Raw genomic sequence first — 24,043 nt, forward strand, 5'->3', positions numbered from 1 at the left:
TTCATTCAGTGCCCGGAAGATCTCACCCCACGCTCTTCTTGCTTTTAATGTTTCTGTTGAGAAGTCTGCTGTGATTTTGATGGGTTTACCTTTGTATGTTACTTGTTTTTTCTCTCTTACAGCCTTCAATATTCTTTCCTTAGTTTCTGAACTTGTTGTTTTAACGATGATATGTCGTGGGGTAGTTCTATTTTGATCTGGTCTGTTTGGTGTCCTGGAGGCCTCTTGCATCTGTATGGGAATATTTTTCTCTAGATTTGGTATATTTTCCGTTATTATTTTGTTGCATAGATTACGCATTCCCTTCGCTTGCACCTCTTCTCCTTCTTCGATGCCCATGATTCTCAAGTTTGGTCTTTTGATGGAGACGGTGAGTTCTTGCATTTTCTTTTCACAGGTCTTGAGTTGTTTAATTAATAGTTCTTTGGTTTTTCTTAATTACCATTTCATCTTCAAGTTCTGAAATTCTGTCTTCTGTTTGTTCTAGTCTGCTGGATTGGCCTTCCATTTTGTTTTGCAGTTCTGTTTTGTTTTTTTCTGAGGTTTCCCATATCCTGGCTGTTTTCCTCTTTAATGTTGTCTATTTTTGTCCTGAGTTCATTTATCTGTTTATTCATCGTGTTCTCTCTTTCACTTTGGTGTTTATACAGTGCTTCTATGGTTTCCTTTATTTCTTCTTTTGCTTTTTCAAATTCTCTATTTTTGTTGTCTGGAATTTCTTGAGTGTCTCCTGTACATTTTGGTTGACCCTATCCAGTATCATCTCTATAAAATTCTCATTGAGTACCTTTAGTATGTCTTCTTTTAAATTATTCTTGTGGGCTTCCTTGGGTCCTTTGGCATAATTTATCTTCATTTTTTGGAGTCTGGATCTGAGTACCTGTTTTCTTCATTCCCCTCTGGTTCATGTACTAATTTTTTGCTGTGGGGAAACTGGTTTCCCTGTTTTTTCTGTCTTCCCGTCATTGTCTTTGGTGTTGTTACTATCCCTGTAAGTGTGTGCAATTAAGTATTTTGTAGCTTGTAATAATAACAATGGTAATATTTAGAATGGAAGGGTGAGCTGAGATGGAAAGCAAGAAGTTAAAGAAATGGGAAAAACAAATACACAGACTGGAGGGAGAAAACAGAACAAGGTATCAGACAAGAAGGTTTCAAAGGTATAAACAGGGAGCTTTAGTGTACTAATCGAGAGTAAGCTGAACAGACATCAGAGAGACAGAGAGAGGATTAAAATCAAAAAGAAAAAATATAAAGGTAAGAATAAAAATTAAAAATAAGTAAATGAAAGAAAAATCTATTTATAAAAATGTATTAAAATAAAATGAAGAAATAGAAAATTTAAAAAAAACCAAAAAACCTCCAAGTTCAAATGCAGTGAAGTCCCAGTCTCCAATCCTGGGGATGGTGGCTCAGATGTTGTTCTGTAGTTATCTCATCAAAGGGGACGCATAAAGTAGAACAAAACTACATACACTCGCACAAAAAATAACCCACCAAGTGTCCCAAGTTCAAATGCAATACAGTTTCAGTAAGTTTTTCAGCTTGCAGGTGTAATTCCGTTATTCTCTCATCAAAGGTAGGGAGAAAAAGGGAAAAAAAAAGAGTCTGGAGACAGTTCTGAGAATGTAATCTGTAGCTGTGGCTTGCCTGCCCACTGCTGTCAGCCTGCTGTTGCTGGAGGTGTTATTTATGCAGATCTCTGGGGTGAGCTTAGCACTCACCTGGCCTCGCAGGCTTTGTTTGCTCAGATTTCTCCTGTTGGGAGCCTCTGCTACAGGCTTTCCCCTTTCCAAGCACTGGGAAAGGTGACACTGCACCCGCCTTCTCAGGCCTGCGTGTTTATTTACAGTTCATGTGGGAGGTGGGTCTTCCCCCTCGTCCTATGCAGTTCTCCTCCCACCTCCGCTTTCACAAGCTTTCCTGCTCTTGATTACTGGGCGGTGCTGCTGCTCCTGCCAGCCACCATGTTTGTTTACAGCTCACGTGGGAAGTGGGTCTTCCCTCCTCTCCTGTGGAGTTTTCCTCCCTCTGCCACTCTCACAAGCTTTCCCGCTCCTGGTTGCTGGGCGCGCCCCGCTCCCGCCAGAGGCTCTCCGGCCCTCCCGGCTTGTTTATTTACAGTCCTGGGAAGGATTCCCTTCCCCCAATCTTCAGCGCTCAGTGTGCCTCACCCTCTTTCCCGTGTGTCTTTATTGCTTATTGCTTATTACTCAGTTTCTCTTTTTTCCCTGGGTGGAGGTCAGTCTGTCCAGCGGGCTATGCTGCTCTGGCCCAGGCTTGTCTGTGGGAGTACCGCGGTACCGCGAAGCTCACCTGGTCCGCATCTTCCCAAGCCGTCTGGGCGCCGGCGAATGGCAGCCCGGGGGGCCCTCCTGGTTTCTCCGTTTAACGTGGAGTGGAGATTCTCTGCGCCAGCTGGAGGTGTGGAGGGGTCAAAGTTATGCCTTTTCTCAGTGATTATACCTGCAAAGTGTGTCTCCAGCGTCTCTCCAAGATTTCATTTTGGGAGGCACGCTTTCTGCTTCCTCCATCTAGCCGCCATCTTGGAATCTTCAGTCTATTTATTTTTAATTAGGATATACTTGTTGTACAGGGGGGATTCTTTGTGATAATTCTGAAGAGCCTTACATTGTACATTGGTTACATTGTTCCCATCAATGCCCCCCCAACACACATCCTACTTAAAGCATTTGCAAGAGGTTTCATCACTCTATTTTGAATATGCATATGAATTGCTTGGCTTTATGATCCTCTCAGTTGCATATTTGTTTCTATTTCAATGCTTTTTATTCATATCTTTATGATTTCCTTCCATCTACCTTGATCTGCTGTTCTTTTCCTTTTAAGATGTGTGATAAGCTTGTTAAATTTAAGCATTTCTTCTTCTCTGCTATTCAGGGATCTCTGGTGCCATAGGTTGCTAAAAGAATCTACTGAGACAAACAGCAAGAAGTTGATCAGGACCCAGAGAAGCAGTCAGCAGCCAAGCACAGAGAGTGAAGCTGGCTGTAATGAGGGTTGGGGTGGGTTTATGTATGTGAAGAAAAGTGAAAACAAAGCAAGAGCGTGCTTTCAACAGGAAGTGGGCAGGCTCAAGAAGAAGCCTGAACTGTGGGTCCCATGACCTTAAGCTTTTATTGGAGTCTGCAGAGATGGGGGCTGGAAAACTGGGTTATGTGTCATTAACTCTGAGACTGGGCTACATGTCAGTTTCTCCCATTTGTCATGCTGGATGGGAGAGGGGACTGGCCTCAGATGATTAGACTGGGGCTATTTTTTTTTTAGTGGGCTCCAGGGACTGCAAGTCAGCAAGACCCTGATCAGGTCACAAGTCATTCCATTAACATGCAAGCCATCTTCTCAGTTATCAGGCTTCCTAACTCCCTGCTTTGTCCTCACCTTGATATATTCAGTTAAGATTACAAATTTCCCTGTAAGAAATACTTGGCCTGCATTCTATAAATTTTGATAAATGTTTTTAAAACTTGTTTAGTTAAAATTTTCTAATCTTCATTATGATTTCTTCATTGACCTAGGGGTTTTTCAGAAGTATATTGTTTAATTTCCAAATACACAGAGATTATTTTTTTGAGACAAGAAATCTCTATGTCGCCCAGACTAGCCTTGAACTCCTGGGCTCAAGGAATCTTCCTGTCTTAGCCTTCCCAGTACCTACACCTACTGGTGCAGGTGAGCACCAGTGCACCTGGCTCTAGTTACAAGTTTACTATTAGTTTCCAAAGATCATTGGATATCATACCTCAGATAAATTACAGCACTTTAAAATTGTTGAGATTGCTTTACGGCATAGTATATAGTTGCTTTTTAATCTCTTATGTCATTTCTACTGTCCAGCAAACCAGTGCTATGTTCTTTCTTTTCCCCTGTTTTCTTTTGGATTATTTTTGGTTCTTTCTTTCTTTTTTTTTTTTTTCTTTTTTCTTTGTCAGCACTGGGGTTCACACTTGTTAGGCAGGCACTCTATCACTTGACCCTTTTTTGTGTTGGATATTTTTGAGATACGGTCTCTCTAATGGTTTGCCCAGGTTGGCTTTGAACCTGATCTCTGCCTCTTGAGTAGCTAGGATTATAGGCATGAAATACTGGTGCCCGGTCATTTTTGGTTGTTTCTACCTTAATTTGGAAAGTGCATACTCTTACTATTTCTCTGTGGTTCCCCAGGAAACAACCTGAATTCTTGGCTTCTCATGTTTGTCAACCAGCTACTTTTCCTGTTGCAGAGTGGCACAATGACAGACACCACAATGCAAAGACATCAAACACTAAGACCACCCATCCCCCTCCCTGCTTAAAGGCTATTTTTGTTGTTTAGTTCAGTTTAGGTGTTTCTTTTTTTTTTTTTTTTTTTTTTCATTTTTCTTTTATTACTCATATGTGCATACAAGGCTTGGTTCATTTCTCCCCCCTGCCCCCACCCCCTCCCTTACCACCCACTCCACCCCCTCCCGCTCCCCCCCTCAATACCCAGCAGAAACTATTTTGCCCTTATCTCTAATTTTGTTGTAGAGAGAGTATAAGCAATAATAGGAAGGAACAAGGGGTTTTGCTGGTTGAGATAAGGATAGCTATACAGGGCATTGACTCACATTGATTTCCTGTGTGTGGGTGTTACCTTCTAGGTTAATTCTTTTTGATCTAACCTTTTCTCTAGTTCCTGGTCCCCTTTTCCTATTGGCCTCAGTTGCTTTAAGGTATCTGCTTTAGTTTCTCTGCGTTAAGGGCAACAAATGCTAGCTAGTTTTTTAGGTGTCTTACCTATCCTCACCCCTCCCTTGTGTGCTCTCGCTTTTATCATGTGCTCATAGTCCAATCCCCTTGTTGTGTTTGCCCTTGATCTAATGTCCACATATGAGGGAGAACATACGATTTTTGGTCTTTTGAGCCAGGCTAACCTCACTCAGAATGATGTTCTCCAATTCCATCCATTTACCAGCGAATGATAACATTTCGTTCTTCTTCATGGCTGCATAAAATTCCATTGTGTATAGATACCACATTTTCTTAATCCATTCGTCAGTGCTGGGACATCTTGGCTGTTTCCATAACTTGGCTATTGTGAATAGTGCCGCAATAAACATGGATGTGCAGGTGCCTCTGGAGTAACAGTCTTTTGGGTATATCCCCAAGAGTGGTATTGCTGGATCAAATGGTAGATCGATGTCCATCTTTTTAAGTAGCCTCCAAATTTTTTTCCAGAGTGGTTGTACTAGTCTACATTCCCACCAACAGTGTAAAAGGGTTCCTTTTTCCCCACATCCTCGCCAACACCTGTTGTTGGTGGTGTTGCTGATGATGGCTATTCTAACAGGGGTGAGGTGGAATCTTAGTGTGGTTTTAATTTGCATTTCCTTTATTGCTAGAGATGGTGAGCATTTTTTCATGTGTTTTCTGGCCATTTGAATTTCTTCTTTTGAGAAAGTTCTGTTTAGTTCACATGCCCATTTCTTTATTGGTTCATTAGTTTTGGGAGAATTTAGTTTTTTAAGTTCCCTGTATATTCTGGTTATCAGTCCTTTGTCTGATGTATAATTGGCAAATATTTTCTCCCACTCTGTGGGTGTTCTCTTCAGTTTAGAGACCATTTCTTTTGATGAACAGAAGCTTTTTAGTTTTATGAGGTCCCATTTATCTATGCTATCTCTTAGTTGCTGTGCTGCTGGGGTTTCATTGAGAAAGTTTTTACCTATACCTACTAACTCCAGAGTATTTCCTACTCTTTCTTGTATCAACTTAAGAGTTTGGGGTCTGATATTAAGATCCTTGATCCATTTTGAGTTAATCTTGGTATAGGGTGATATACATGGATCTAGTTTCAGTTTTTTGCAGACTGCTAACCAGTTTTCCCAGCAGTTTTTGTTGAAGAGGCTGCTATTTCTCCATCGTATATTTTTAGCTCCTTTGTCAAAGATAAGTTGCTCATAGTTGTGTGGCTTCATATCTGGATCCTCTATTCTGTTCCACTGGTCTTCATGTCTGTTTTTGTGCCAGTACCATGCTGTTTTTATTGTTATTGCTTTGTAATATAGTTTGAAGTCAGGTATTGTGATACCTCCTGCATTGTTCTTTTGACTGAGTATTGCCTTGGCTATTCGTGGCCTCTTGTGTTTCCATATAAATTTCACGGTAGATTTTTCAATCTCTTTAATGAATGTCATTGGAATTTTGATGGGAATTGCATTAAACATGTAGATTACTTTGGGGAGTATCGACATTTTTACTATGTTGATTCTACCAATCCATGAGCATGGGAGATCTCTCCACTTTCTATAGTCTTCCTCAATCTCTTTCTTCAGAAGTTTATAGTTTTCCTTGTAGAGGTCTTTCACATCTTTTGTTAGGTTTACACCTAGGTATTTGATTTTTTTTGAGGCTATTGTAAATGGAATTGTTTTCATACATTCTTTTTCCGTTTGCTCATTGTTAGTGTATAGAAATGCTAATGATTTTTCTATGTTGATTTTATATCCTGCTACTTTGCTATAGCTATTGATGATGTCTAGAAGCTTCTGAGTAGAGTTTTTTGGGTCTTTAAGGTATAGGATCATGTCGTCTGCAAATAGGGATATTTTGACAGTTTCTTTACCTATTTGTATTCCTTTTATTCCTTCTTCTTGCCTAATTGCTCTGGCTAGGAATTCCAGTACTATGTTGAATAGGAGTGGAGATAGTGGGCATCCTTGTCTGGTTCCTGATTTTAGAGGGAACGGTTTTAATTTTTCTCCGTTAAGTATAATGCTGGCTGTAGGTTTGTCATATATAGCTTTTATAATGTTGAGGAACTTTCCTTCTATTCCTAGTTTTCTTAGAGCTTTTATCATGAAATGATGTTGGATCTTATCAAAGGCTTTTTCTGCATCTATTGAGATGATCAAGTGGTTTTTGTCTTTGCTTCTGTTAATGTGGTTTATTACGTTTATTGATTTTCGTATGTTGAACCACCCCTGCATCCCTGGGATGAAGCCTACCTGGTCGTGGTGGATAATCTTTTTGATGTGTTGCTGAATTCGATTTGCCATTATTTTGTTGAGGATTTTTGCATCAATGTTCATTAAGGAGATTGGCCTATAGTTCTCCTTTTTGGAGGTGTCTTTGCCTGGTTTTGGGATAAGTGTAATAGTGGCTTCATAAAATGTGTTTGGCAGTTTTCCTTCCCTTTCTATTTCATGGAACAGTTTAAGGAGGGTTGGTATCAGTTCTTCTTTAAAGGTCTGATAGAATTCAGCAGAGAATCCATCAGGTCCTGGACTTTTCTTTTTGGGGAGACTCTTGATTGCTGCTTCAATTTCATTTTGTGTTATAGGTCTATTCAGGTGATTAATTTCCTCTTGGTTCAGTTTTGGATGATCATATGTATCTAGAAATCTGTCCATTTCTTTTAGATTTTCAAATTTATTTGAATATAGGTTCTCAAAGTAGTCTCTGATGATTTCCTGGACTTCCATGGTGTTTGTTGTTATCTCCCCTTTTGCATTCCTGATTCTACTAATTTGGGTTTTTTCTGTCCTCATTTTAGTCAGGTTTGCCAGGGGTCTATCGATCTTGTTTATTTTTTCAAAGAACCAACTTTTTGTTTCATTAATTCTTTGTATGGTTTTTTTGGTTTCTATTTCGTTGATTTCAGCTCTCATTTTTATTATTTCTCTCCTTCTATTTGTTTTGGGATTTGCTTGTTCTTGTTTTTCTAGGAGTTTGAGATGTATCATTAGGTCATTGATTTGGGATCTTTCAATCTTTTTAATATATGCACTCATGGCTATTAACTTTCCTCTCAAGACTGCCTTAGCTGTGTCCCATAGGTTCCGGTAGGTTGTATTTTCATTTTCATTGACTTCTAGGAACTTTTTAATTTCCTCTTTTATTGCATCGATGATCCATTCTTCATTAAGTAATGAGTTATTTATTTTCCAGCTGTTTGCATGTTTTTTGTCTTTACTTTTGTTGTTGAGTTCTACTTTTACTGCATTGTGGTCAGACAGTATGCACGGTATTATTTCTATTTTCTTATATTTGCTGAGGCTTGCTTTGTGCCCTAGGATATGATCTATTTTGGAGAAGGTTCCATGGGCTGCTGAGAAGAATGTATATTGTGTAGAGGTTGGATGAAATGTTCTATAGACATCTACTAGGTCCACTTGATCTATTGCATATTTTAGATCTTGGATTTCTTTATTGAGTTTTTGTTTGGATGACCTATCTATTGATGATAATGGAGTGTTAAAGTCTCCCACAACCACTGTGTTGGCGTTTATATATGCTTTTAGGTCTTTTAGGGTATGTTTGATGAAATTGGGTGCGTTGACATTGGGTGCGTACAGATTGATGATTATTATTTCCTTTTGGTCTATTTCCCCTTTTATTAGTATGGAATGTCCTTCTTTGTCTCGTTTGATCAATGTAGGTTTGAAGTCTACTTTGTCAGAGATAAGTATTGCTACTCCTGCTTGTTTTCGGGGGCCATTAGCTTGGTAAATCTTCTTCCAGCCTTTCATCCTAAGCATATGCTTATTTCTGTCGGTGAGATGAGTCTCCTGTAAGCAACAAATTGTTGGATCTTCTTTTTTAATCCATTTTGTCAAACGGTGTCTTTTGATGGGTGAATTAAGTCCATTGACATTAAGTGTTAGTACTGATAGGTATGTGGTGATTCCTGCCATTTAGTTATCTTAGTTGTTTGAAGGTTTGATTGTGTGTACCTAACTTGATGTTACTCTCTACTGTCTTGCTTTTTCTTATCCTGTGGTTTGGTGCTGCCTGCCTTTTCATGGTTAAGTTGGGTGTCACTTTCTGTGTGCAGGATCCCTTGCAGAATCTTTTGTAATGTACAAAAGCACAGTGTTAGTAGTGTCTTGTGTGACCACTGATCATTTAAAATCATGCATGTGTTTGTCATTTCATTGTTCTTTGTTCATTCTTATCCCTGTAGCTTTTTCTCTAGGGTCACATGCCTACTCTTGGAAAGTCATCTTCATGGGGGGCAAGATGCCTGATGACAAATTCCCTCTGGTTTAGTTTGCCTGAAAATTCTATTTTACACTGATTCTTGAAGAGATAGAGGGGAAGATGTGACATGTTATTATTCAAAAATCTACTATCCCTAAAAGTGCTTTCCAGGACCATGTGAGGCCAAGAAATGTTAGGCACCGACCTGTCAAGAGCCCTTGGCTGAATATGCATTTCCTGAGCTACCTCATAGCTGTACTGCCCGAGACCCCACCACCATGGACTTTGAGTGGCTCACCAGACCTGTCTCTTAAAAAAAAAAAAATCCCTCAGCAGTGTTAAGGGGGCCTACTCTCAGAAGACTATTTTCTTTCTGACTTCGATAGGACTTGTCCCCATTCAAAACCTAAAATTGTTAATGGACAAAGAAAGACCCTTAATTTGGAAGAATTTCTCTACAAACCCTGTTGGGAAGGGCCACAGAATGGAGAGCTCAGGGAGCCTGGCAGTGGGGTGGCCCAAAGTCAGGGCACAGCCCACGAAGGGCCAGGCTCAAAGAGTCCCCTGGAAGAAGCTCTGGGGCCTCCTGACACACATTGTACAGCTGTTTGCCCAGGGCTCTGAGACCTTGCCCTGCACCCCATGTGGGAAGTATCTCGAGAATACTGCCACCTTCCTTGAGGGTTTTGTCAAATTTGTCCTTAAAAAGGTGGCAGGAGCTACAGCCGCAGAACAAGCCAGGCCCTGAGAGCAGGGAGCTACGGTGACAGACACCACACATGCCTATTTACTTTATATGGAGCCAGACAGCCTCTGGTCAAACAAACACTGTGCACAATATGACAAAGCAGGTCACCAGAGAGTCAGTCCAAAGACGGCAGTCACTAACGTGTCTTCACTTTGGCTCTCAGAGCCATGTAGCAGGTCACCAGGTACCTTAAAGAAAGGAAGGGATGAGGACGGAGAGCACAGTACACTTTCCACAGGAGGCAGTGCTGCCCAGGGGTTCAGAGCCCCAACTCTGGACGTTTTAACATCTCAGACTACAGGTCTAGAACATGAGGTAATGAGCCAGCCCCAGTTCCTTGGTGGCAATGATGGGGACCCACAGCACAGTGTATGTGGAAGTCTGGGTGCTGGGAAGGGGTCCAGGCCAAGTTGCCTGCAGACCAGTCCTTGAATTGCAAGCTCCTGGGGGACAGGGAGCTTGCTAGTTGGCCCTGAGAAGGGGCTCCTCCCTCACTGACCAATTCACTTCCAGAACCTTCAAAGCCCCCTTGGGGCCTGGAGTAAGAAGAAAGCAGGAATTTCTCATGGGCCCTGACCTAAGATAGCAATTGAGGAACACGGGGCACTAGAAAGATCTATTTACACCCTGCCTTATCTGAAACAAAAAAAGAAAAACTAAAGAGGCTAGGTGACGACGTGGCTCATGCTTGTAATCCCAGCTACTCAAGAGGCTGAGATTGGGAGGATGTCTGTTCCAGGGCAGCCCAGGCAAAAACTTAATGAGGCCCCATCTCAACCAGACGCTGGGCATGGTAGCAGGCACCTGTCATTCCAGCTGTGTGAGAAGTGTAAGTAGAATTATGGTCAGGCCAGGTTGGGCATAAATGTGAGATCCTATTCCCAAAATAATGAAAGGAAAAAGAGCTGAGGGCTTGGCTCAGGGGTAGAGTGTCTTCCTAGCAAGCATGAGGCCCTGAGTGCAAACCCACTATCACCAAAAATAAATAAAACAAAATAAAGCAATCGCACTCATTTGTTTTTGTGTTTAAGAGCACACGTACACACACAAAAAAATTCTCTGAATCCCAGAGTAACAGACTGAAACTTCTAGTTCCTACTTACTCCTTGTCAGGGCCTCTGACCCTCCTTCCTGCCTCAGTCAAAGTCTCTGTTCCCCCAGGTCTTCTCATTCCCTATGCCCCAGACTCGCCCTGTCCCCTAAGGCTGTCCTGCTCAGATCTCAGCTGGCTGGACTGTCCTGGTGCTGCACTTCCTGGTCAGGGCTTCATGGTCCAGGTGCTGCTGGCTGACCACTACCCAGAAGGCCCAGAAGGCCTCTTCCCGGAAGGCGCAGCCCGGCCTCCACCTGACTCCAGAAACCATGTTTTGGCTGATGATAGTAACGGTAACTTAACATGCTTGACAGACACATTTTTGGGTTTTTTTCCTTTCTACAATTTTTAAAAATTAAAATCTATTTCCTTTTTATTAAAAAATTAATTTTTATTTTGAGACAGTGTATATCTGGGCTTGAACTTGTAATCTTCCTGCCTCAACCTCCTGAGTGCTGGGATTACACGCATGTGCCACCATGTCAGCATCATTAATATTAAATTCTAAAAAATGTTACACCGATGCACAGCATGTATACAGAAAACTGTATAAACTCCAAGTTTATTGACAAAGTGAACTTGTCCATGAAGCCATCATCCAGCTCTAGGACAGCGACAGGATCCCACAGATAAACACCGATTTAGAAATTTTGCTACAAGTCAGATGAAAGCATGCTAGCTTCTGTGGTACATAGTCGCATCTGACATGCCCTGAACAGCTTTCCAATCTTGCAGTGTTGTCTTTCACTGTGACCTGACTCTGCACAGAGTTCTTGTCTCATGACAGATGTGAGAGGACAGTACCCCAGCCACAGCCTTGGGTAGAACGATTAAACAAATCCAGTCCCTGGCAGGCCGATGAACCAATCTTGGGTCCTTCTGTCCTTTCTGGATGTCACAGGAGGACAAGGCAGTTCTGGGATATAAAAAGTAGTCATCCAGCATGGATGAAATATCCACCATGACCCAGTCCTTGACCTCAGTGATAAAGGCCAGGTACCCCACACATCAGGAACTAGCTGGAATACAGTCCAGCACAGAAATCTGAGCCACCGCCTCACGCCTGCTGCAGTGCTGGCTGCCCTGGGAAGGTGTTGGGGACATCTCCGCCTCCCGGCCCTGCAGTGCACAGCTATGCGCCTTACCCAACTATCTTTGCTCTCCCGCAGGCCCTGCCATCCCGGTGGGTGTGGACGTGCAAGTGGAGAGTCTGGACAGCATCTCTGAGGTGGACATGGTATGCATCACGCCCCCCGGGGCTGGCAGCCTCAGGGAGGGACCACGTGGCTGAATGCCTGTAGCCATGCGGGCCTTGGTGGTGCAGGCTGTCGGGGGCAGAGTGGGAGCTGGAGGCCACAAGATGGGGATTTGGAAGTTGACTCTGGAGTGGCATTCTCAAGCTTCCTGGGTAAAAAATAGCTTGAAGAATTGGTTAGATGCAGGTTCCCGGGCCCCACTCACACACTCTGACGTCAGAGTTTCTGGGAATGAGGTCAGGACTTTGCAATTTGAAAGCACGTCTCAAGTGATGCATGTAGTCAGATAAGCCATGCTTGGAGAAGTGCCAGAGGTGGACATTTTGACGGAAATTCTGCAGCTCTTTGATTCTCTTTCTCTCTCTCTTTCTTTTTTTCTTTCTTTCTTTCTTTCTTTCTTTCTTTCTTTCTTTCTTTCTTTCTTTCTTTCTTTCTTTCTTTCTTTCTTTCTTTCTTTCTTTCTTTCTTTCTTTCTTTCTTTCTTTCTTTCTTTCTTTCTTTCTTTCTTATGGTGTTACTGGGGTTTGAACTCAGGCCCTTATACTTGCTAAGCAGGCGATCTACCAGTTTAGCCACTCTGCCAGCCCCTTCTTTGATTTTCAATTCCTGTTGTGAGCACACCTCCCCTACCTGCTCCATGGCAGGGGCCTCCCCTCCATTTCTGCTCTATCACCACAGGCATACACCTCCTGACGGTCCTGCAGCGCCCCCCTCTATGCCCAACCCCACCTCTTCCCAGTCTGTATATGCCCTTTCAGTTTGAAAGCACATGTTAGGCAAGCTCTCTACCACTGAGCTATGCCCCCTCCAGCCCTCAGCTAGCAAATATTTGTTAAAACCTACCATGTGCCTTGCCAGGCATTACATTTCATGGTGAATGGGTGGAGGATGGGGGTGGGATCCCCCTGGGCATCTCCAGGGCAGGTGGCCCTGTTGACTGAAGGCAGTGCCCAAAGAAGGATGCAGGGGCTAGCCATTAGCAGTCAACTCTCTCCAGTAACTGGGAATTCAGGGTGGGCACAATACATTTCTGTTTTCAAGGATCTTACAAGTCTAACGGTAGAAATGTTCCTGAGAGGGGCACTTGACAGTCCCAGGATTTTGGGACTTGCCACTAAGCTGAAATTGAATGGTTAGGCAGATATGTGAGGAACCGTGTGCACAGAGTCTAATGAGAGAGAGCAGGGCTTTGGGGAAAACCCTGCCCTGCTGGCCAGTGGACCAGGCTGATGGCATCACTTGTCACTTACAAAGCCTGGAGGGCAGGCTGCTCTGTCTCCTGACACCAACCTCACTGCCATCACATTGATCATGTGCCCAGGGCTGTGGAGCTGTCATCTCCAACTCTGGAGGCTGAGCCTGGGGTCTCTAATGCAATGGAGGATGGTCCGTTGTAAGGAAGGACGCTTTCTAACTCATTTCTGTGTGGTCTTACCCGTGGCTCCCACAGGACTTCACCATGACCCTGTACCTGCGGCATTACTGGAAGGACGAAAGGCTGGCTTTCCCCAGCACCAGCAACAAAAGCATGACTTTTGATGGCCGGCTGGTGAAGAAGATCTGGGTCCCCGACGTCTTCTTTGTTCACTCCAAAAGGTCATTCATTCATGATACCACCACCGACAACATCATGCTGAGGGTGTTCCCAGATGGGCATGTGCTGTACAGCATGAGGTAACTTCGTCGAGTGTCATCCCAGTATGGATAGTTGGTCCCTTTGGCCCTAAAGAGTTCGTCACTGTGGTTGGGTCTTGGGATGGCATGAGCCTTCAGAATTGGCTAAAGATGAAAGGACTGCCCCAGTAAATGGTGACTTCTTTATCACTGGGGTGAGACCACTTTGGCCTGAATGAGTAGATGGAGATAACGAATGTCTATGTGTCTTCCATCCCTGAGAGTCTATGATTCTAGTTAATTGGTAATAAAGATATAAAAATGCTAGCAATAGCTACTATTTACTGAGTGCCATTGCATACTGGCTTCTGGGCAGGCTTGAGTGTTTTAGCAGGCTTATTCAACATCCTGTAGAGTTCACCAGAATTAAATGCTAAAACAGACACTTCCTGACCTTGGGTGGAGGATGGGTGTGGGTATCCCCCGGGCATCTCCAGGGCAGGTGGCCCTGTTGACTGAGGGCGGTCCCCAGAGAAGGATGCAGGGGTGAGCCATTATCAGTCAACTCTCCCCAATAGCTGTAAAGGGGATTCAGCACAGAAGACAAAACTCTAGAAGGTTCTGTGACTTGTTTACCTATGTTTCCCGCTTGTGAAGTAGGCATGAGGAGGCAGCTGCCCTAGGCTGTATGCTGTGTCTCCCTTACTCTGGGCAGGTGCAGGTGCCGATGACATGGCCAAGCCAACATGTGTATTTGGATTGTGTAGGATCACAGTGACAGCCATGTGCAACATGGACTTCAGCCACTTTCCCCTGGACTCTCAGACCTGCTCTTTGGAGCTGGAGAGCTGTAAGTATCGTGTCTGTAATTCCTTCCACTCCTTCCCTCTCTGACCGATGCTGCCTGCCGGTGTCAGGACCTGTTTCTCTGGTGTGGGATTTCCTTGTGGCTTCATGGGCATCAGAAGCAGAGTAGTCAGCTTCATTCTATTTTCCTCTTCCCAAAGATGCGTATACAGATGAAGACCTAATGCTGTATTGGAAGAACGGGGACGAATCTCTGAAAACAGATGAGAAGATTTCCTTGTCTCAGTTTCTGATTCAGAAATTCCACACGACTTCCAGACTGGCCTTCTACAGCAGCACTGGTAGCTAACTTTTGCCTCTGTCAGACTCAGATGTAGAAGAAAACACATTAGAATTCTTCATTGGGTTTTCTATGCCCGATGAAAATAAATTTTGATTATTAAAATAATGCATAGTCCCAATATATAAACAGTGCTTTGAAGCAGAGTTAGAGAGTTTAAAAGTTGCTATCCCCTGATTCTCACCTCCAGTGGTGACAATTTAATAAGCACTCTTCAAGACTTCCTGCTTTAAAAACTTTGCAATTGTACAAGAATGGGGTCATATTTCATATACTATTTTTTTTTTAGTACTGGAGATTGAACCCAGGGCCTCTTGTTTGTGTTTTGTTTCTGAGATAGGGTCTCAGTAACTTTGCTCCCATTGGCCTTGAACTAGAGACCCTCCCACCTTGCCTCCTGAGTAGCAGGGGTTATAGGTATGCACCACCATGCCTGGCTGCATACTATTCCATAACCTGATTTGCTCTGCTTAACAGGTATTTATTATCTATATTGAGACTATGGATTGCTTGGGTTTTCTTGTTTTGTTTTAGGTCTTTTTTTTTTGGTGCTGAGGATAGAACTCATAATCTTGCACATGCTAGCTTTGTGCTCTACCCCCAGTCCCAGTAGATTTCCTTTTTTTAGTGCTTAGTTGAATCTCTTCTTGGATCCTGGGCCATGTTGGAAGTTTGGTGAGGATTCATTTGTCAACCCTTCTCAAATCTTACCTTTAACTTGTGGAGTCAGTTTTCAGGACTGCTGTAACAAAGTACTGCAGACTGGGTGCTTAAAGCAGAAATTTATTCTCACAATTCTGGAGGTCAGAGGTCCAAGGCCTGCTCCTCTGAAGACCCCAGGGAGGAGCCCTTCCCACCTCGTTTCAGCCTCTGCTGGTTGGTGTTCTGTGACTCTCAGCTGCATCACTGCAGTCTGCCATCACATGCATTCCTTGTGTCTGTGTGTCCCACGTGGTGTTCTCCCTGTGTCCAGTCTAAGTTTCCCTTCCATCAGGACATCAGTCATTGAGACATCAGGGTTACCCTAATCCAGTACGACCTCACTTTTTTTTTATTATATCTGCAAAGACCCTGTTTCCAAATAAGGTCACATTTACAGGTATTGGGAGTTAGCACGGCCACATACCTTCTTAGGGGACACAATTCAACTCATAGCAGCTCTACAGTGGGTATGGGACCCTAATATGTTTCTTCTTTCATTGTCCTGCATGCCAGTGCCGAGAAACCCACGCCCTTTAGTGGGAAGGCTGTTGATACTACCTCCTGCTCCTGCCCTGCTGGCACGGCCGGTTCACCTGCCCCACCCACACCGCTCTGTCCGTATCATCAAATGCTGGAGAAGAGCGAGCCCCAACTTGCATTGTCTTCTGCTCACATCATCTCCATCCATCTCTCCTCCTTCTTATGTGTGCAACACGACTTTCTTTTCTCATCTATTCTTACCAACCTCAAAGCAACAAAATCATCAAGAGTTTCTCAGGTTTGGGGTAGGCAAGGGGTAGAGTACCTGCCTAGCAAGTGCAAGGCCCCAAACAACAAAAAAGAGGGTTTTGTGTGTGTGTGTGTGTGATACTGGGGTTTGAACTCAGGGACTCACTCTTGTTAGGCAGGCGTGCTACCACTTGAGCCACCCTACCAGCGGCCTGGAGATCAGAAAGCTCAGGTGATCCAAGCTCATCTGCAACTCTTTTCCTTGTGTCCCAAACAAGAGAAACTCAATCTGGCTTCCCCAGCTTCAGTTACTTGCACAACGCCCCTGCGTGTTTGTTTTATTAATACAGCACCATGTGGTCATCAACTTAATTGATTTTATTTTGAAAAGGAAGTTTACATTCTTTGCTCCCATTTCCTGCACGGGGAACAGGAAATGCTTCTCTCTTTTTTTTTTTTTCTTTTCTCTTCCTTATTCCTCTCCTAATAAACTTTACTGTTATTTTTACTAAAACAAGAAAATTTGCATCGCTATGACCAATAGAAAATTGGTGTCAATTGCCATAAGTAGAAGATGATTTTAATAATAAATGTAATGAACACACACACAAAGCCTATTTCCTACCCCTGAAGTCATCTTATTGCACTGCCATCGGTGTACTTCGTGCTTTGGGACCACCTGTTAGTTCTCATGTTCTCTGATCAGGCTGAGTTGAGATGGGAGGCGTGGGGTGTGCACATAGCTTTGATTCGCTTCACACGCTCACGTTGTCCTTGGCGCCATCTTGGGTCCCAGTGGTTGTGTAATGATCTGGTGGTTCATTTGAAACCTTGTCATTCCAGTCCCTTTTTCTAACCAATAATCAGTGATTCTCAAATTGCCACAACGAAATAGACCTATATTACCATTTTTTCTGAGCAAAGACCAAATGGTAGAAGTTTTCCAGAAGGAGGATGGAGTGTCAAGAATAGAACTTAGGTCAGACATTAGAATCATGTGAACAGCCTGTTCCTCCTTGTGATGGTGTGGAGATAGAGTGAGTGACCAACCTCATAATACAAAAGACAGGAACAAGAGTTCAGCTCTCCTGATTCCTGTCTCAGTGGTATTGACCTCAACAAAATAGAATCACTCCAACCTCTTCTGCTTCTGATCAGCTGGTAGTCACTCAGTAAACAGGGGTGGTAGTTTGCAAATAAAAAATTCCAACAAAACTAAATCTAGACCTGTTTTGTTCTACCTTTCCCCACAAGACAGTAAATAGATTAGTGACAGATACTTATTTGTGGGAGAGAGGGCCTAGATTTTAGAAAAGAAAGGTGTTAACTTTCTGCTGTTGGTGAGAAGCACATCAGGGAAGAAGGGCTCCCCAGGAAGGGGTCCATTCACACCTCCCACACGGAACCAAACTGACTTTTTCCTGTGTCCCCAGGCTGGTACAATCGTCTCTACATTAATTTCACTCTGCATCGCCACATCTTCTTCTTCTTGCTCCAAACCTATTTCCCTGCCACCCTGATGGTCATGCTGTCCTGGGTGTCCTTCTGGATCGACCACAGAGCTGTGCCTGCCAGAATTTCACTGGGTAAATGCATTTGATAAGATATGGCAGGGTGGTTATTTTTTTTTTTTTCAATTGATCACTAGGTAAAGGAGAAGTACAGTCATTCTTCAGTCCTAACTGATGGGCTGTTAGAGTCAGAAAGAGCACTTTTCCTGCCTGCCTCTTGTTTGCACCATTCATATGAAAACTCATTTTCCCCCACCACACTATGTAAACCATGGAGACCTAAAACAACACCCACTTGGATTGCATCAAATCAGAAAGATATAGCCTGTTCAGGATAAAGCCTTCCATAACTGGCGATATTAGAGCTCAGTACTTAGATAAACAAGAAGATTCTGCAAGAGCCAAAAATTTATCTGTAAATACCAAAACTTCATTTGCTGGCTGTGTTTAGACAGCCTGAGGGTTTTAAGGCAGGGCCCACAGCACGTGATTTCGGGAAGGGAAGGCTGTACCTCCCAGAACTGTGGTTTTAGTTCCTCTCAGACCCTGAATTCCTAAGAACTTACAACCCATCATTATGATTTGGACAAAATCAGCCTTTTTTTTTAACCAGCAAGGCACAGTGGAGAAGATATTAGCATGGTACACTTCCATGACTTTCTATAGTCTTCATGGGCTTGAAAAATGTGTCTTAAACAAGGGACAATATGCTTATTCCTTGAAGTTTGGGAATGTTCCTTCAGAGATGTCCTTGGGTCACTGGCTTTTGTTTGTCAATCTTGGCATTTGAATTCAGGTCCCTTGTGCTTGCTAGGCAGGTACTCTACCACTTGAGCCACTCCATCACCCCTTTTGGAGTTGGTTATTTTCAAAATATGGTCTCCCTTTATGCCAGGACAGCCTGGACTACAAACCTCCTATTTGTGCTTCCCCTTGTAGCTGGGGTGACAAGTGTGCACCACATCCAGCCATTGGCTGAGATGGGGTCTTGAGAACTTTTTGTCCTGGCTGGTCTTGAACCTCAATCCTCCCAGTCTCCACCTGCTAAGTAACTAGGATTTGCAGGCATGAGCCACTGCACCCGGTTGAGTCATTGTTTTTCATTTCATATCAGAATCAGTTCTTTCTGAAGTATTCTTAACTTTGTCAGCCACATTACAGAAACCCTGTTTCCCAGGTGGCCAGCTAATGAGGGGTGGGAGGCTATAGTGGAAGAGAGTGGGTATTGGGGGAGACAGGCCTAGATCCTGGGGTAGCAGATCCTGACACCTCTACCAGGTATCAGGATGGAAACATGTCTGGGGAAGTGCAATTGTGACTGGGAGATGCTGACCAGCTTGGGTCGCGGTCAGCAGTAGAACTAAGACTGGGTTTTGCAGGCATCACGACAGTGCTGACCATGTCCACCATCATCACGGGCGTGAACGCGTCCATGCCCCGCGTGTCCTACATCAAGGCCGTGGACATCTACCTCTGGGTCAGCTTCGTGTTCGTGTTCCTCTCAGTGCTGGAGTACGCGGCCGTTAACTACCTGACCACGGTGCAGGAGCGGAAGGGGCGGAAGCTGCGGGAGAAGGTGACTGAACCGTGGTGTGAGGAGCCTGGGCCCGACGCAGCCTGTTCTCGTTCTGGGGCTGTGGCAGTGGAGATTTTGTTCATTTCCTCCTCTCAGCCAGTGCTACCAGTTGGATGTGAATGAGGGCCATTGGGCAGGGGAGGTACAGGGGTGATGCACGCAGCAAATGGAGAGACAGTTATGGCAAAGGAGGGCCACCCTGTTTGAAAACGAGTTCTAGTCTCTACCACAGACTATCCCAGAAGGCAGACAGTCTTTGGACAAAGATTAGGAAACAGGAAGACAGGTTTAGACCCAACTCTGCCACGGACGTTGGGCTTCACTTTCCTCATCTGTGAAAAAGGGATTTCAGAGTTCCTGATCCACCCTCCTCCCAGGGTGGGTATGAGACCCCTGAGATGTGTGGGTGAGAGTTGTTCTGAAACCGTAGGGTTCTAGGCAGACAGAAGGGATCACTATTATTATTGAACACGTTGAAGGAAAATTTGTCCTTGTCCTGTGTTTAGAGGAGGTGAGAGTTCTAGAACAGATTGCTGCTCTAGCACAGGGAGAATTCAGCCACATTAAACACCAAGACTAAGTATTCTAACGTTTAGGGTCACTGGTGACACTGCGCCATCTATGCTACACTGTACCACATTGCATGCTGAGGTACAATGCAAGTGGAAATTTTCCAAAGCAATGCTCAGGGACTTTCGGCCCAGGGAGGAAAAGCCTATGTCACTCATGTTCCAACTCTTACTAATCACAATAAAAAAACAAAACGCTTAGCATGCTTGAGTTCAACCTCCAGTCCCACCATCAAAAAAATAAATAAATAATAAGAACGGCGGTCAACTGAAAGGTGTAGAGATCAGGAAACAGGAAAAGCCCACATTGGTGCTCCCCTGGGTGACTATTGATCCTTTAACATAATTTAAGAAAAAAGGATATGTTTCTTTTTAAAAATAGTGTTTTGATGCCTGCATTATACCCACCAAATATTTCCAAAATGTCTCCAAATATTCTAGACTGTTTAAGAATTTACTTTTAAAACTATGCAATCCTGTCTTTTTCATTTTTTTACTTTAGCATGTGAGTTCTTATTTGACTTTTCCATAGCGTTCACTTTGGCTGTTATCAAATACCCTTAGGTTATGTTTAAGTACTTTTGTTTTATGATCCTTTAGACTTTCCTGCTTAAAAAGATAGCAGAGCCTTCATCTGGCAAATACAGGTGCACGACCATTAACTGCACATACCTTGCATTCGGGCAGTTCATTAAAATGTTACCACAGGGCGGAGGATGTGTTGAGTATCTGCTTAGCACTCAGGAAGTGCTGGGTTTGGCCCGCAGCACTGCAAGAAAATAAAAAACAAACAAAAAGAATTTAAAAAATTACCATACTATGAGCCCTGGTCTCTGCCAGGGATTATAAAACAGTTTAAAGAATAACAAGGAAATCCCGTGAGGAAAGGCTGCTTGGCCCTTAAGGCTGTCTCCATGGACTCCACTGTGGGCAAGCATGTGATTGAAAGGCAGGAAGGGCACAGAGTGGTGGGAAGACAAAATCTCCCTCCTGCTGCCTGACAGAGAACCACTCTTCATGATATTAAACTGGCTCCCAGAGATGACCAGGCTCCCAGAGTGGTAGCCAGGCAGAACTGCCCTGTAGTCACCTCCAGTCTGTTAAAAATAAAGATTCAGGCTGAGGGTAGAGTGAACGCCTACAGTATGAGAGAGGCACTGGGTTCCATCCCTGGCACTGCAAAATAAATAGATTCCAAGGGTAAGCCCCAAGACCTATTGATTCAGAATTTCTGGGGATGGTATCGCGGAACTGGCAATTCCAACAAGCAGACCTGATGTGACAGGCACCCCTGCTTCCAGTGGGGGGATAAGCACTGTGAAGGCACAGACTGGGCCTCCTGTCAGCTGCCCAATAGGGTGATCAGACTGCTTTTCCAGACCTGTCTAACACCTCAGGAGCCGATCACCCTTCCTTCAGAACAAGCAGCTATGGAAATTTATCATAAGTTTTGGTATTTCTTCATTCTAACTCCAAACCTTAGGCAAAAAGTCTATTTTCATTTTAACGGAACAAATTTCAGTATAGAGCAAAGAAAAGAAGACCTGTGCCTTTATTAAATAAGCAAGTAACTCCCAAAGCCAGTACCTCACAATTTCATCAAAGCTTGGGTGGATAAACCTAAGTGTGATTAAACTTAAACAGATGACCTCTTCCTAACCATTTTCCCCTACATTTCTGAGTCTTGTTCACTGTTCAGAAGTGTTACAGAATTACTGTTACTGATGGGACAATGTTTAGAAATAATAATGAAATCATGATACCTGATTAATCACAAATAATTTCTGCAATGGAAGAATTCTGATTTTGCATCAGGTCATTTTTGCCTTTGAAAGCTTCCTGGCGTTTATCTGAGTATTTCAAGACCCACACCAATAGCAAGCAGGTTGTGAAATGTCATGATTTCACGCTCCCAGATAGTAAAACCAGAGTCACCAGACAGGGGAGAGCCAGTTCAGAAACATATTAAAGTTAAAAGGCTGAGAAGAATGAGCCATGGCCAAATGGCTATACCCTGCAGGCTTCATGCTCAGTCAACACCAACCAGTCTAGGTGCCCACTGGGAGCCCCACCCCCACTGACTACAACTGTGGGGAGAAGTCAAGAGGAACTATCTCTTCCTCTCCAACTTAGAATTTCTTAAAACCTCTTTTTTTTCTTTTGGTGGTATTGGGGTTTGAACTCGGGGCTTTGTGCTTGCTAAGCAGATACTCTACACTTGAGCCATGTCCCCCCTAGCAATTTGTGATTTGGTTATTTTTGAGACAGGGCCTCACATTTATGCCCAGGCAGGCCTGGACTGCGATCTTCCTACTTATGTTTCCTGCGTAGCTGGGATGGTACATGGTCACAGCTACGCCCAGCCATTAGTTGGGATGGAGGTCTGGAATTTTTTTTCCCAGGCTGGCTTTGAACTGTTTTGTCCTCCAAATCTCTACCTTCCAAGTTGCTAAGATTACAGGTATGGGCCACCACACCCGGCTCTTATAAACATTTTCATACTTGCAGAAATAATTGAAGAATAGGGTACTATACATCCATAGACTGTACACCCAGATCCAATGTTATGCCATGTTTGTGCGTGCTCTTTTCCCAAATAAACATATTTTTGTTGGTGTAATTGAGCTACTCAAAAATACATTATAGGTGCTATGACCCTTACTTTTTTTTTTTTCACGGTACTAGGGTTTTGAATTCAGGACCTACACCATAAGCCATTCCACCAACCCTTTTTTTGTGATTTTTTTTTTGAGATAGGGTTTCATGAACTATTTGCCTGGGCTGGCTTCGAACTTTGATCCTCCTGTTCTCTGCCTTCTGAGTAGCTAGGATTACAGGCATGAGCCACCATTGCCTGGCATGACCCTTACTCTTAAATGCAACGCTTTGTAATAAAGACACTCTTCTCTCTAATCTTTTTTTTTGGCAGTGGTGGGGTTTGAACCCGGAGTCCCATACATGGGAGAGGCACGTGTTCTACTTCTGAGCTACATCCCCAGCCATTTCGAATTATTATCTTTTGATTCATGCACAAAGAAGTAGAGCTATACACTGGAATCAGAATGTAGGGACTTAAATTCCTGCCTCTGGAATTTAATGCACCACTGGGCCTGGTGGTGCATTTCTATAATCCTAGCACTTGGGAGGCAGAGGCAGGAAACTGGAGAATTCAAGGCAAGCCTACATAACAAGACCCTGTCTCAAACAAAACAACCCCCTGCCCTCAATTCTTGCCTCTGACTCCAGCTCTAGCTGTGTGTCTCAGGAAAACTGCGTAGCTGTCTAGGTCTCAGTTTTTGCCCATTTATGTAGTGGTTCTTAATTCTGGCTGCATGGTAGACTTACCTGGGAGTCTTAGACTCAGGGAGTCTAGAGTGGAACCTGGGTGTGGCCCTGCTGATTGTGACATGCAACCAGGGTAGACAATCACAGGCTCAATGCTCTCTGGAGATCCTTCTTTGCTTCTCAGTAGCAATGAAGCTTGGCTCTCCTCTGCCTGTCTCACAAGGCCTCACTGAGCCTTTTGTGTTTGCTGCCTGTAGTTTCCTTGCATGTGTGGGATGCTTCATTCAAGAACCATGATGCTGGATGGAAGCTGCAGTGAGTCTGAGGCCAACAGCCTGGCTGGGTACCCGAGAAGCCATATTCTGCCAGAAGAAGAAAGACAAGACAAAATTGTGGTCCACCTGGCCCTGGGCACTGAGTCCAACTCCTCCAGGAAGAAGGGGCTTCTCAAGGGTCAGATGGGGCTCCGAATCTTCCAGAACACCCACACCATCGACAAGTACTCCCGGCTGATATTCCCTGCTTCCTACATATTTTTCAACTTAATTTATTGGTCAGTGTTTTCCTAGGGGCTCCAAGGCTATGCCTAGGAAAGGGCATGGATAGTTATTGGTGGACACAAGGACCTGCTGCCCACGCTCCCCATGCCACACACACAGCAGCAGCTCCTGGATCACGTGGACAGCACTCCACTCTCTGAGGAGTCCAGGGGCCTCCAGCTGCTCTCACCCCCAACCTCATGGTTTGCTTCTTGTTCGTTCTGTGGTCTGTGTCATACTTTGCATCTCTCTTAATATAACTGTCTTCTTCTGTTCTTGTGTGTGAACTTGTTTAGAACTCCCCTCCTAT

At 43.9% G+C, this 24,043-nt stretch overlaps 1 protein-coding gene across 1 annotated transcript in view; it reads left to right on the forward strand.

Moving 5' to 3' along the window:
• Gabrr2 (gamma-aminobutyric acid type A receptor subunit rho2) overlaps nt 1–23,763 on the forward strand; it is a 51,106-nt gene extending 27,343 nt beyond the window's left edge. Inside the window, exons 3-9 of the mRNA XM_020173702.2 lie at nt 11,975–12,042; nt 13,512–13,735; nt 14,443–14,525; nt 14,683–14,823; nt 17,687–17,839; nt 19,144–19,340; nt 23,452–23,763. Coding sequence (XP_020029291.2) covers nt 11,975–12,042; nt 13,512–13,735; nt 14,443–14,525; nt 14,683–14,823; nt 17,687–17,839; nt 19,144–19,340; nt 23,452–23,763 — 1,178 coding nt within the window. The remainder of the gene's footprint in view (nt 1–11,974; nt 12,043–13,511; nt 13,736–14,442; nt 14,526–14,682; nt 14,824–17,686; nt 17,840–19,143; nt 19,341–23,451) is intronic.
• Nucleotides 23,764–24,043: the final 280 nt, after the last annotated feature.

This window comes from Castor canadensis, chromosome 1 (assembly GCF_047511655.1).
Source record: "Castor canadensis chromosome 1, mCasCan1.hap1v2, whole genome shotgun sequence".
NCBI lineage: Eukaryota > Metazoa > Chordata > Mammalia > Rodentia > Castoridae > Castor > Castor canadensis.